The 14,847-nt window shown below is 43.4% G+C and overlaps 1 protein-coding gene across 3 annotated transcripts in view; it reads left to right on the forward strand.

Moving 5' to 3' along the window:
• neil3 (nei-like DNA glycosylase 3) overlaps positions 1-14,847 on the forward strand; it is a 54,212-nt gene that overhangs the window by 21,178 nt on the left and 18,187 nt on the right. For all 3 annotated transcript variants that reach the window (XM_060843127.1, XM_060843135.1, XM_060843141.1), the window contains 2 exons: positions 3,294-3,368; positions 8,329-8,495. In XM_060843127.1, coding sequence (XP_060699110.1) covers positions 3,294-3,368; positions 8,329-8,495 — 242 coding nt within the window. The remainder of the gene's footprint in view (positions 1-3,293; positions 3,369-8,328; positions 8,496-14,847) is intronic.

Below are 14,847 nucleotides of genomic sequence, written 5' to 3' on the forward strand. Positions count from 1 at the left end.
TGCACAGACTTCTTTATACCATACTTGGTCAAGTACTACCTTGATGTCAAAGGAAATCAAACCTCCTCTCTGGAGTTTCGCTCATTTGTTCATAATTAATTAATTGAAACCATATTTGGACAAATGCTGTGATGAGATCAGGAGTTGCGCGAGCCTGTTGGAACCCAAACTAAGTATCAATAAGCAGTTTATTGTTGAGTGAATACCATTTTAAGGCAACGTCAATGGCCCCTTTCATCACTTTGCTGATGATTGAAAGTTGACTGATTGGACAGTAATTGGCCAGATTGCGATGGTTCTGATTTTTGTTGACAGGATTTACCTGGCAGTTTTGCACATTGCTGAGTACATTCCAGTGTTGTAACTGTATTACCTAGGCTTGGCTAGAGGTGTGGCTAGTTCTGAATCATAAGTCTTTGGTAGTGTTGCTGGAATATTTTGAGGATTCATAGGTTTTGCGTTATCTAGTGCATTCAACAGTTTTTTGATATCAAATAGTGTGAATAGAATAAGCTGAAAATTGGTGTCTGAAATGTTAAGGATTGGAAGACGGATCTGAGATGGCATAAATGGTAGATGTTTCTGGCAGAAGATGCTTGTGGATGTTTAGGCCCTGTCTTTTGTACTGATATGCTGGATTCCAACCTGCCCTACCTCCCGTAATTGAATGGGATATCTGTAGAACTTCTCTTTCCAATGAGTTATTTGATTGTCCACTATCATTCACAACTGGATGTGGCTGGACTGCATAGCGTGGACCTGATCCATTGGTTATGGGATCACTTAGCTCTGTCTATTGCATGCTGTTTATGCTGCTTGGCATGCAACGGAATAACATCTTTATTTTTAAGATATGCTTGGTAATGATGCTAGACTGGGGTATTCTGGGCTATTTTGTTACAGATTGTGGTAGAATACAATTCAGTTGCTGCTGATTGCCCAAAAATGGGTCATGGATACCAAGCCTTAAGAGGCTATAGATCTTTCCAAAATCTATCTAACCTAATTAGTGCATTGTGAGTGTCACAGAATGTGGGAGTATGCTCCCTATGAGAGTGGAACTTTGTCTTCACAAAGGCTCTGCAAAGGTCACTTCTGTTGATAATTACATGGACAGATGTATCTGCTGTCGTTGGATTTAGGTCAAGTAAATGTTTTACTGAAAGCTGATTTCCTGAAGCCTTGCTGCAAACTAGTTTAACAGTCCTATCCTTTAGGAGTAGGCAAGTTCACCTAGATACATATAATACTGAGGTGATGACACATTCTGGGCCATTGCTACTGTCCGTATGTAGTCTCAGTGGTGTTACATGTGGAGGAGAGCTAATTCATTGGCAGAGGATGGGATGAATAAAAAAGGAGCGACTTCATTTGAAAGGACATTAGATGTTTGTTCAGGGTCCACTCTGTAGTGTTGGATCCATGATTGAAACTTGTCAATTAGGTTGCCTTTTAAATCAGATTTTGAGAGCATTTGAATTTATGCTGGCGTTCTAGGTTTCCTAGAGCGAGGGAAACCCTGAAGCTAAAAGGAGACCAGAACAGATGGACCAAGCAAGTGAGTGTTTTTCAACAATTCTTTGGAGAGCACACAAGCATGAGCTCATCTTTCTCATTCACCCCCCCCCTTGCTTAAGCAATCTGCTGCAAGGATTGTCCGACACACTGAACAACATGCACACTTCTCACCATCCCTTCGACCCAAACTGCAACCTATTTATTTAGCGCCTCTCTCTCCCATTGTCTCTCCAGCTCTTTACCCCACTGCCACATGAACATGAACATTTGCTGGGCATCATCTTCATAGACTCTTCCTATAGCTTTCTCCCCGAGCTACCCTGTTGACCAGTCTCTCAACTGGCCGATTGCTAGGAGATCGGTTTCAATTCATCATTGCACAGATCCCAGAAACTTCAAAGCTTTGGTCTCAGAATTATACAACACTCTAAAATTCTGTCAAATGCAGAATGCTACAGTCCTAATTGTGTGTTTAATACATTCCACACAATTTAGCCATTTGATTTTGAATGTTTGTTAATTCTGTTTATGAATTGCAATTCTAAATGGGACTTGTCTCTATGACATTTGATAAACTTCTTCAATATTTGGTTAACCACTTGTGCAGTCTTCCATGCACACACGTTTGATTTCAAATGCAAGAGCAAACTGCAATCATTTAATGCTTTCATAGTAAATGTTCCAAGGTTCTGCACAAATCCCAGTGCTGGATTGCTGCAGACTTCCAAAGGTGGGTCTCATTCAAAGTTCCTTAGTTCCTCAACAAGGGATCCAGCTGAGAGCTGCACCCCTTCCTTTACTGCTGACCCCACCACCTCCACGATTCTTGCTCTGTGACACCCATTCACCATTATGCACCTGAGGCCTGCAATCCAGCAAAATCATTTTGCCTTGGCATTGGGATTTACTAACAACAGGCACCAGCTTCCTTGTGGTGCTGCTGTTAAATAAAATTGCTGGTTCCTGAAAGGCCAGCACCTCTTGATAGGCAGAACCTCTGTCCTGGAAAAGGTTGCCATTATCCAGTTAAGTGCCTGAGTGCCAGAGATATGGCAGGCTTTTCCTCAGGGAGGTGGTACAGTGCTCTTGCTGGCTATCCAACTGGCAGACATGATCTTTGAGGCCTCCCTTAAATGCTGCATATAGTTGGAAAAAAGATTACCCATTACACTTAAACTGAGGTACAAAATAATGTAAACCTGTGAGGGTTAATTTTAATTAATTATTTCTGTGTTTCAGACCTGTCTCTCTTTTTGTCAAGTAATTCTCTGACCACTTTAAATTAAAAGATTAATCTCTGGCCAACCTCCTGTTCAGACACATGCTCCAGGCAACAACTGCACCTGAAGGAAACTACAGTGGTGGTTAAAGTTTGCACTTATATTTGGAGTATTTTCATTTAGTGATTTCAAAAGGCACTGTAAGGCCGGTTAGTTGTTTCAAGTTAATTTTAAAATCAAACTGCAACTGTAAATGATTTGAGGTAAACCAACATCTCTGACACATTGAGCTCTTCTGATGCAGTGATAATGTCCCTACCTCTGAGTCAGAAGGCCCTGGTTAAGTCCAGCCTCCTCCAGAGGTATGCCATAATGTCATCGATTGATTGATTAGAAAATATCTCTGATGCATTGGTGCTTGTGGTACAGTGGTAATGTCCCAGTCTCTGGGCCAGAAGACAGGATTCAAGTCAAACCTATACTAAAAGTGTCTCACAACACCTCCAAGCAGGTTGTTTCGAAGTACTTACCTCAGACATATATCCTTTTTCATAGATTTGGCGCTTATCAGCTGAACAAATACACCATGTTGTAAAAGTGACACATGACTTCACAATTCTGTTCTATAAGGTAAGAATGTGTATCTATTTGTTGGAAATAAAACTACAGTTCACATAATCTAAATGACTACTAACTCCCTCGAATTGAAGTTGACAAAAACTTTACTCTCACTTGAGCATTATTAAATTGTTTTATTTGAAAAATTCTTTTCAAGCTGTAAGCTTGGGTATCTACTGTGGTATGTGTGTCAAGTAGTGATAGTGCAATGGTTTACACCTATGATTTTCTATATATCTTTGCTAAACTACTTGGGCCAAACTCAGCATTATTGAATCTTGCAACGTAAGAATGATTTAATCAAAAATTGTGACTTTAAAACAGCTTTTAATTTATATCTTGTCAGATTCACAGCTGTTTTCATGAACAAATTATAAAAAGGGATCATAAGTCATATTTAACTTCCTGTATTTTTCTTGAGCTTGACAGTTATAAAGCTGATTATCTCCAACTTGTCTTAGCTAAGACATTGAAATTCTCTGTAGGATATCTCATTGTAAATTTATCGCTTGTCATTTGTGTCTGTTCCTGTTTATTTATACATAGCAAAGCACCACAATAGTTACTGTTTCAGAAACACAAAGTACCAACTATAATTAGATTTAGAATTAGGTCTAATGTAATTTTGGGCGGCACGGTGGCACAGTGGTTAGCACTGCTGCCTCACAGCGCCTGAGACCCAGGTTCAATTCCCGACTCAGGCGACTGACTGTGTGGAGTTTGCACGTTCTCCCTGTGTCTGCGTGGGTTTCCTCCGGGTGCTCCGGTTTCCTCCCACAGTCCAAAGATGTGCGGGTCAGGTGAATTGGCCATGCTAAATTGCCCGTAGTGTTAGGTAAGGGGTAAATGTCGGGGTATGGGTGGGTTGCGCTTCGGCGGGTCGGTGTGGACTTGTTGGGCCGAAGGGCCTGTTTCCACACTGTAAGTAATCTAATCTAAGTAACATGTATTCACATGAATGCAGTGAAAGGTTTACAAGGTCACCACCATCTTAGGCACAAAGGTTCCTAGGTACAGGATCTTGGAATAAATCAGAAAAATAAACAAATAGGAAGTTCAGCATCTTCTGTGGATATGATCGGCACTATAATTTCTAGTTCCTCTTTTTCACTGTCCTAGTACAGCTTGATGTTTTACTGCAATTTTACAGCCAATATACTAACTGAAATAATTTTTGTTCCACCTTTGGTTTGTCCTAACGCTCCATTTTTGATAACCACCTTCATCCTGACTTTAATGATAATTATGGATTTACAGTCATGCCTCTGGATAATGCCATTACTCAAGACTTTTTAAAAAAATTTATTATGGGATGTGGGCTTCACTGGCTGGGGGTAAAAAGTGAGGTCTGCAGATGCTGGAGATCAGAACTGAAAATGTGTTGCTGGTTAAAGCACAGCAGGTTAGGCAGCATCCAAGGAACAGGAAATTCGACGTTTCGGGCCAGAGCCCTTCATCAGGAATGAGGAGAGTGTGCCAGGCAGGCTAAGATAAAAGGTAGGGAGGAAGGACTTGGGGGAGGGGCGATGGAGATGTGTTAGGTGGAAGGAGGTCAAGGTGAGGGTGATAGGCCGGAGTGGGGTGGGGGCGGAGAGGTCAGGAAGAAGATTGCAGGTTAGGAGGGCGGTGCTGAGTTCAAGGGAATCGACTGAGACAAGGTGGGGGGAGGGGAAACGAGGAAACTGGAGAAATCTGAGTTCATCACTTGTGGTTGGAGGGTTCCCAGGCGGAAGATGAGGCGCTCTTCCTCCAACCGTCGTGTTGTTATGTTCTGGTGATGGAGGAGTCCAAGGACCTGCATGTCTTCGGTGGAGTGGGAGGGAGAATTAAAGTGTTGAGCCACGGGGTGGTTGGGTTGGTTGGTCCGGGTGTCCCAGAGGTGTTCCCTGAAGCGTTCTGCAAGTAGGCGGCCCGTCTCCCCAATATAGAGGAGGCCACATCGGGTGCAGCGGATGCAATAGATGATGTGTGTGGAGGTGCAGGTGAATTTGTAGCGGATATGGAAGGATCCCTTGGGGCCTTGGAGAGAAGTAAGGGAGGAGGTGTGGGCGCAAGTTTTGCACTTCCTGCGGTTGCAGGGGAAGGTGCCGGGAGTGGAGGTTGGGTTGGTGGGGAGTGTGGACCTGACGAGGGAGTCACGAAGGGAGTGGTCCTTGCGGAACGCTGATAGGGGAGGGGAGGGAAATATATCCCTGGTGGTGGGGTCCGTCTGGAGTTGGCGGGAATGACGGCGGATGATACGCTGTATGCGGAGGTTGGTGGGGTGGTAGGTGAGAACCAGTGGGGTTCTGTCTTGGTGGCGGTTGGAGGGGCGGGGCTCAAGGGCGGAGGAGCGGGAAGTGGAGGAGATGCGGTGGAGGGCATCGTCGATCACGTCTGGGGGGAATCTGCGGTCCTTGAAGAAGGGGACCATCTGGGCTGTACGGTATTGGAACTGGTCCTCCTGGGAGCAGATGCGGCGGAGACGAAGGAATTGGGAATATGGGATGGAGTTTTTACAGGGGGCAGGGTGGGAGGAGGTGTAGTCCAGGTAGCTGTGGGAGTCAGTCGGTTTATAGTAGATGTCTGTGTTGAGCCGGTCGCCCGAGATAGAAATGGAAAGGTCTAGGAAGTGGAGGGAGGAGTCTGAGACAGTCCAGGTAAATTTGAGGTCGGGATGGAAGGTGTTGGTAAAGTTGATGAACTGTTCAACCTCCTCGTGGGAGCACGAGGCAGCGCCGATACAGTCATCGATGTAGCGGAGGAAAAGGTGGGGGGTGGTGCCAATGTAGTTGCAGAAGATGGACTGTTCCACATATCCTACAAAGAGACAGGCATAGCTGGGGCCCATGCGGGGGCCCATGGCAACTCCTTTAGTTTGGAGGAAGTGGGAGGATTGGAAAGAGAAGTTATTCAGGGTGAGGACCAATTCAGTCAGTCGAAGGAGTGTCAGTGGAAGGGTACTGGTTGGTGCGCCTCTTCCAGACCTCTCCGGCCTATCACCCTCACCTTGACCTCCTTCCACCTATCACATCTCCATCGCCCCTCCCCCAAGACCCTCCTCCCTACCTTTTATCTTAGCCTGCCTGGCACACTCTCCTCATTCCTGATGAAGGGCTCTGGCCCGAAACGTCGAATTTCCTGTTCCTTGGATGCTGCCTGACCTGCTGTGCTTTAACCAGCAACACATTTTCAGCTTTCTTCACTGGCTAGGCCCATATTTACTGACAATGCCTAATTGCCTGGAGAGCCATTAAGACCACATTGTTGTAGTTCTGGAGTCAAATGAAGATCAATCCATGTTCTTGTTACTTCCAGATTGTTATTCTCGTCCCTTTTTTGCTAACTTTACAAGTCGTATCCTTTTTCAAACTACAACACCTACAAGCCCCTGCTACCCATTGTCCTATGTACCATAAGGGCCGTTCCCTATCATGAGTGCAAGGTATGAGTTATTGGTAGCATTCTTATGTCACAATCAGGTGTTTTCTCAGTTAAGTCCAATTTCTACATTTTGACATTCCAGTGTGTTAAAGAATGACTTATTGCTGTCTTTGAACTGAGGCAATAAATCAATGCTCCATCTGTTCCTCAGGTCAGTGTTAAAAAAGAACAAGGTTGTATCTTGAAGAAGAGCAGGAAAATTCTTCCCATCAACCTTGTCAATATTAACTCCTCAACCAAAAATACTAAAAACGTTTATCTGGTCATTATCGTATTGTTGGCTGTAGCACCTTTGACAGCTGCTTCTCCTTACATTACAATGCAATGTAGTACGTTGGTGTTGAGACGTTCCAAGGCCATGAAAGATGCCCTTCCTCATGCTTTATCACAGCTGCACTCGCCAACCTTTGTGCAATAGCTGTCCATATTCTTTGGTATGACTCTAGACTCTGAGAAGGGCAGTTACGGCATCATGATCCATTCTGGCACTATGAGCTTGGAATCCTGATTAATACTTCAGCATTTCACTGAGTGAGCACTAAAACATTCAAATTGTTGAAATGATGTCTACTCAAGTGAACTCTCAAGATACCTGGGCAGCATTACTCAGGGTACTTCTCCCAGTGTTATGGCCAATACTTATTCCCCATCCAACAAGTTGCTGTTTATCGGACTGTGTTGTCGAATTTGGTTGCTTACGCCCTGAGGAGAGTTAAGGTGATATGCAGTTGAAGGGCATGTTTACCAATGCACTTGGAGATTGATTACAAAATCCTAAGCTCATTTATAATTCTGTATGTGGCCTCCTTACTTGACTCTATTTTGTCTTGTGTTCAAAGGCTTTCAGTCACTATGTGTAAAGTTGTTTTTATAGACTGGGTAAGTGTGGTAGTCAATCTCAACAAAACCAGGACTGACAAACAGCAATGAAATAATGACCAGCTAATTTGTTGTAGTAATGTTTTGTGTTAATTAGGATAGATGGAATTCTCTAACTTTTTCAAGGCATACCAAGGAATCTGCTGTATGCAAGTGAAAAGATAAACTGGATTTGCTTTATCGACCCGTCTAATTGTCCAGCTAGATTATTTGAGTCTCTAGAGTGGAGCTTGAACCTACAAGCTTCTGGCTCAGCTGAAGCAGATGTTTGGAGAATTCTACTTGAGCCCTGTTTTCTTACTGCTTCAAAACCTATCTTTCCTTGATATTCTTCCTTTTTGTTACCATTGCTTTCCTGAAATTCAATGTCTTTTATTTTTGATGTACTTGAATTATTTTTAAAGTTATATTAAAGATAGTATACAAATACACATTATTATTGAATAACGCTGTCATTAGTTGTTTCTATGAAAATCAAATATGGGGGAAAACGAGAAAACTTTTACACAAGGTAAGTATCAAAATTGTCACTTCTGATCCTGAACTACTGTTAAGCAGTCCTGATAAACATTTACATGTATTTAGCAGTTTGAGCTCATACTAAATATTGGAAGATTTGTTTTTTTTCATCATCAGTTATAATTTAATTCTTTTTCTTTTGACATTTTAGTGTCGTAAGATGGGGTCAGCTTTGTATAAGCATTACAAAGTATACAAGCGTTCCTCCTGTGGACAGTGCAATGGTAAAATCACTGTCTGTCGTCTTGGGGAAAATAAACGAATGACGTATTTCTGCCCGTGCTGTCAAAAGGAAGATCCCGGTCAAATTAACATTAGGTATTGAATATGTACAAAATACATTATTTTGTCATACATCTTGAAAATGAAGCAAAGATGAGACTATGAACTTGTCCATCATTTCAAAATTGTAATTTAGATAAATTTTAGATCAGACTATGCAACACATGGCAAACTTGCTTGACTTGAATTTTATTACAAACTCATTTTTACTTTTGAAGGCATCCTTCAATCTAAAGTTATCTTCCCAGCTCATTTAACTTTCTTATTTTTGCACTAGTTCCAAATGTTGTAATCTTCATTCATATTTCTTGCTCCCCACTACGTTGCCACTTTGAATGTTTTTGTACCCTATTTATTTCTGATCACTCTCAGCCATTTTCTCTATTGTGTACTTATTGCTTCTCATCAGTAGTTGCCTCCCTTAACTCAATATCTCTTCACCTATTTATTCAACATTTACTTTGACTTATGGCTTTTCAAATATTGCAAATCTCAAATAAAGAGCCAGTATTTTAAACTCTCACTAGACCAGCTACCCTTGGTCTTTACTCATTGCTTTTCTTTTCATTAACCCTTCCCTCTTAATGACCTCCTTTCGGAATCATGATCTAAGTCAATGGAGTGAATGAATTACACTGATGCCTGTTGAAGATATTTTCCATCTTAGTGTGCCATCACCAGCCAATACTGTCCATCTTTGCTGCACTTGAGAAGGTTGTGTTGAGTCCTCTGAGTCGTTGCAATGTGAAATTTTGAATGAACCTGGCCAAAATGTCAATTGAGAATTTTGTGTTGTTAAATTGTATGATGTATGAACAAGATAACTATAATCTCATTGTGATGCCTGTATGAGATTTGCAAAACTTTGATTTCTAACAACAATAAGCATGCTGGGAGACCATTCAAGTTCTGGATTGTGTATGATTTTAAGGAGAACTTGTAGATCATTCTGGCCTTGCTACCTACAGGCATTCTGCTATAACATGCTGGTTGTGTTCTTCTGCAATCTTCTGCTATAGAAAATCATGTTATGGGAAACTGCTATAGAAATCACACTGTAGATGATCAGAAGATGGAAATCCGGCTAAACCCATTCAGCAGAAAGTTCATGTTACGCAAACAATGTCCACAATTCATCAAGTGTATTATAGCCAATTCGCATTGACGAAATGGGTATTATGGAAGAAATAACTGCATTGCCTGCACTTATATTCTTATGGATGGTGCAGGTTGTATATGTAAAGGTCCCTTGGCGGGTTGTATCCATGCAGGCTCCTGATAATGTAGTCTGCGTCTAGGATATGGCGCTTGTAGAGAAAGTGAATGTTTTGGCATGTGGATTGTTGCCAGTCAAGTAGATAGCTTTGTCCTGGATGACATCAAATTTCTTTAATATTGTTAAACCTATATCTTAGCAAGTTTTAAGAAGATTTGTAACTGGATGTAAGTTTACTCGCTGAGCTGCAAGGTTCGTTTTCAGATGTTTTGTCACCATACTAGGTGGAGAAAGTGAGGTCTGCAGATGCTGGAGATCAGAGCTGAAAATGTGTTGCTGGAAAAGTGCAGCAGGTCAGGCAGCATCCAAGGAACAGGATATTCAACGTTTCGGGCATATGCCCTTCATCAGGAATGAGGAAAGTGTGTCCAGCACGCTAAGATAAAAGGTAGGGAGGAGGGACTTGGGGGAGGGGTGATGGAGATGTGCTAGGTGGAAGGAGGTCAAGGTGAGGGTGATAGGCCGGAGTGGGGTGGGGGCGGAGAGGTCAGGAAGAAGATTGCAGGTTAGGAAGGCGGTGCTGAGTTCGAGGGACTCGACTGAGACAAGATGGGGGGAGGGGAAATGAGGAAACTGGAGAAATCTGAGTTCATCCCTTGTGGTAGGAGGGTTCCCAGGCAGAAGATGAGGCGCTCTTCCTCCAACCGTTGTGTTGTTATGGTCTGGCGATGGAGGAGTCCAAGGACCTACATGTCCTTGGTGGAGTGGGAAGGGGAGTTAAAGTGTTGAGCCACGGGGTGGTTGGGTTGGTTGGTCCGGGTGTCCCAGAGGTGTTCTCTGAAACGTTCCACAAGTAGGCGGCCTGTCTCCCCAATATAGAGGAGGCCACATCAGGTGCAATGGATGCAATAGATGATGTGTGTGGAGGTGCAGGTGAATTTGTGGCGGATATGGAAGGATCCCTTGGGGCCTTGGAGAGAAGTAAGGGAGGAGGTGTGGGCGCAAGTTTTGTACTTCTTGTGGTTGCAGGGGAAGGTGCCGGGAGTGGAGGTTGGGTTGGTGGAGGGTGTGGACCTGACGAGGGAGTCACGGAGGGAGTTGTCTTTTCGGAACGCTGATAGGGGAGGGGAGGGAAATATATCCCTGGTGGTGGGGTCCGTTTGGACCACCATACTAGGTAACATCATCAGTGAGCCTTTGGTGAAGCACTGGTGGCATGGCCTGCTTTTTATTTGTGTTTATGTTTCCTTGAGTTGGTGATGTCATTTCTTGTGGTGATGTAATTTCCTATTCTTTTTCTCAGGGAGTGGTGAATGGGATCCAAGTCAATGTGTTTGTTGATAGAGTGCCATGCTTCTCGGAATTCTTGTGTGTGTCTCACATTGGCTTGACCTAGGATGGATGTGTTGTCCCAGTCGAAGTGGTGTCCTTCCTCTATGTATAAATAGTAATGAGAGTGGGTCGTGTATTTTTGTGGCCAGTTGATGCTCATGCATCCTGGTGGCTAGTTTTCTGCCTGTTTGTTCAATGTAATGTTTGTGACAGTTCTTGCAAGGTATTTTATAAATGACATTAGTTTGGCTTGTTGTCTGTATAGGGTCTTTCAAGTTCATTTGCTGCTGTTTTAGCGTGTTGGTGGGTTTATGGGATACCATGATGCCAAGAGGTCTGAGTAATTTCCGAGATATCTTTATTGTAGGGGAGAGTGGCTGGGGTTTCTAGACATGTTTCTTCTGTTTCTTTGGGTTTTTTTGCCGATAAATCTGCGGATTGTATTAATCGGGTACTCGTTCTTTTTGATGTGTGGTGATATTTTTCAGACGATAGGATGAAGAGCAAAGGAAAATCATGGTCCAGAAACCCGAGCCACTCTCCCCTACATCAAAGACATCTTGGAAATGACTGTCAGACTACTTGGACGTCTTGGCATCATGGTAGCCCACAAACCCACCAACACACTGAAAACAGCAGCTAATGAACTTGAATGACCCACACATACAAGCAAAACTAATGTCATTTCCAAAATACCTTGCAAGAACTGTAGCAATCACTACATTGGACAAAGGGGCAGAAAACTAGCCACCAGGACCCATGAACGTCAGCTAACCACAAAAAGACACAGCGTCATAGAGATGTACAGCATGGAAACAGATCCTTCGATCCAACCGTCCATGCCAACCAGATATCCCAACCCAATCTAGTCCCACCTGCTAGCACCCAGCCCATATCCCTCCAAACCCTTCCTATTCATGTACCTAGCTGAAAATGTGTTGCTGGAAAAGCGCAGCAGGTCAGGCAGCACCCAAGGAACAGGAGATTTGACGTTTCGGGCATAAGCCCTTCTTCAGAAAGCCCTGAAGAAGGGCTTATACCTGAAACGTCGAATCTCCTGTTCCTTGGATGCTGCCTGACCTGCTGCGCTTTTCCAGCAACACATTTTCAGCTCTGATCTCCAGCATCTGCAGACCTCACTCTCTCCTATTCATGTACCTATCCAAATGCCTTTTAAATTAGATTAGATTAGATTACTTACAGTGTGGAAACAGGCCCTTCGGCCCAACAAGTCCACACCGACCCGCCGAAGTGCAACTCACCCATACCCCTACATATACCTCTTACCTAACACTATGGGCAATTTAGCATGGCCAATTCACCTGACCCGCACATCTTTGGACTGTGGGAGGAAACCGGAGCACCCGGAGGAAACCCACGCTGACACGGGGAGAACGTGCAAACTCCACACAGTCAGTCGCCTGAGGCGGGAATTGAACCCAGGTCCCTGGCGCTGTGAGGCAGCAGTGCAATTGTACCATCCTCCACCACTTCCTTTGGCAGCTCATTCCAGGCATGTGCAAAAGGTTGCCCCTTAGGTCTCTCTTATAACTTTCCCTTCTCACCCTGAACCTATGTCCTCTCGTTCTGGACTCCCAGACCCTAAGGAAAAATCTTTGCCTATTTATCCTATCCATGCCCCTCATAATTTTGTAAACCTCTATAAGGTCACCCCTCAACTTCCAACACTCCAGGGAAAACAGCCCCAGCCTGTTCAGCCTCTCCCTATAGCTCAAATCCTCCAACCCTGGCAACATCCTTGTAAATCTTTGCTGAACCCTTTCAAGTTTTACAACATCTTTCCGAAAGGAAGGAGACCAGAATTGCACGCAATATTCCAACAGTGGCCTAACTAATGTCCTGTACAGCTGCAACATGACCTCCCAACTCCTGTACTCAATACTCTGACCAATAAAAGAAAGCAAATCAAACGCCACCTTCACTATCCTATCTTCCTGCGACCCCACTTTCAAGGAGCTATGAACCTGCACTCCAAGGTCTCTTTGTTCAGCAACACTCCCTCGGACCTTACCATTAAGTGTTTAAGTCCTGCTAAGATTAGCTTTCCCAAAACGCAGCACTTCACATTTATCTGAATTAAACTGCATCTGCCACTTAGCCCATTGGCCATCTAGTCAAGATCCTGTTGTAATCTGAAGTAACCTTCTTTGCTGTTCAGTAAACCTCCAATTTTGGTGTCATCTGCAAACTTACTAACTGTACCTCTTATACTTGCATCCAAATCATTTATGTAAATGACAAAAAGTAGAGGGCCCAGCACCGATCCTTGTGGCACTCCACTGGTCACAGGCCTCCAGTCTGAAAAACAACCCTCCACCACCTCCCTCTTTCTCCTACTTTTGAGCCAGTTCTGTATCAAACTGGCTAGTTCTCCCTGTATTCCATGAGATCTAACCTTGCTAATCAGTCTCCCATGGAGAACCTTGTCAAACGCCTTACTGAAGTCCATATAGATCACATCTACTGCCCTGCCCTCATCAATCATCTTTGCTACTTCATCAAAAAACTCAATCAAGTTTGTGAGACATGATTTCCCACGCACAAAGCCATGTTGACTATCCCTAATCAGTCCTTGCCTTTCCATGACCCCCTCTTACTAGTATCCTTATATACAGATGAGGAAGGACAGCACTTCGACTGGGACAACACATCATTCCTTGGTCAAGCCAAACAGAGACATGTGTGAGAATTCCTAGAAAGCATGGCACTCTAACCGGAACCCTACCAACAAACACATTGACATGGATCCCATTTACCACCCCCTGAGAAAAAGAACAGGAAATGCCATCACCAACCCAAGGAAACATAAACACATAAATAAAAAGTGGGCCATGCCACCAGTGCTTCACCGGAGTCTCACTGATGAGGTTACCTAGTATGGTGACGAAACGTCTGGAAATGAACCTTGCAGCTCAGCGAGCAAATTTACATTTAAAACCTGCATCTAATTATGCAAGTAGCGATTTGTCCCTTGTAGTCGTATAGTGAGTTTGGGGTGGCCAGTAAGTGAGCCAATTTCCATAAAAACCCAGACTCTGACGTGCAGTAGTATCCATGATGTTTGTATCTGGTGTATGTTTCTATTTAAATACCCAGTGAGGTGCAAGATTACTTTACAGCATAAACAAGTAGGAAGTTTTCATTCTCTTTTCTGATTCATCCATCCAGAAAAAAAAACTTAGTCTCCTTTTTATCCTCCACGTCAACATCTATTATATTAAAATAATTTGATTTTTTTTTCACATGTATACCTGGAAAAGTATTTAATAGATTGGTCATTCTTTGTGGTTATGTAACTCTTCCTGAAATCTGTACTACATTTAAAGATTGTTACATATTCTGTTCTGAAAAACGTTTGTAAATGTTGTAAAGAGATATAGATAAGCTGCAGAGCTGGGCCGAGAGGTAGCAAATGGAGTTTTATGTGGAAAAGTGTGAGATGATTCACTTTGGAAGGAGTAACAGGAATGCAGAGCACTGGGCTAATGATCAGATTCTTGGTAGTGTTTCCAGGTGCATAGATCCTTGAAAGTTGCCTCCCAGGTTGATACGGTTGTTAAGAGGGCATACAGTGTGTTAGCTTTTATTGGTAGAGGGATTGAGTTTTGGATCGATGAGATCATGCTGCGGCTGTACAAAATTCTGATGTGGCCTCATTTGGAGTATTGCGTACAGTCCTGATCACCGTATTATAGGAAGGATGTGGATGCTTTCAAATGGGTTCAGAGAAGATTTACTGGGATGTTGCCTGGTATGGAGGGAAGGTCTTACGAAGAAAGGCTGGGGAACTTGAGGGTGTTTTTATTAGAGAGAAGAAGG

Source organism: Hemiscyllium ocellatum, chromosome 2, assembly GCF_020745735.1.
Source record: "Hemiscyllium ocellatum isolate sHemOce1 chromosome 2, sHemOce1.pat.X.cur, whole genome shotgun sequence".
NCBI classification, from domain to species: Eukaryota; Metazoa; Chordata; class Chondrichthyes; order Orectolobiformes; family Hemiscylliidae; genus Hemiscyllium; species Hemiscyllium ocellatum.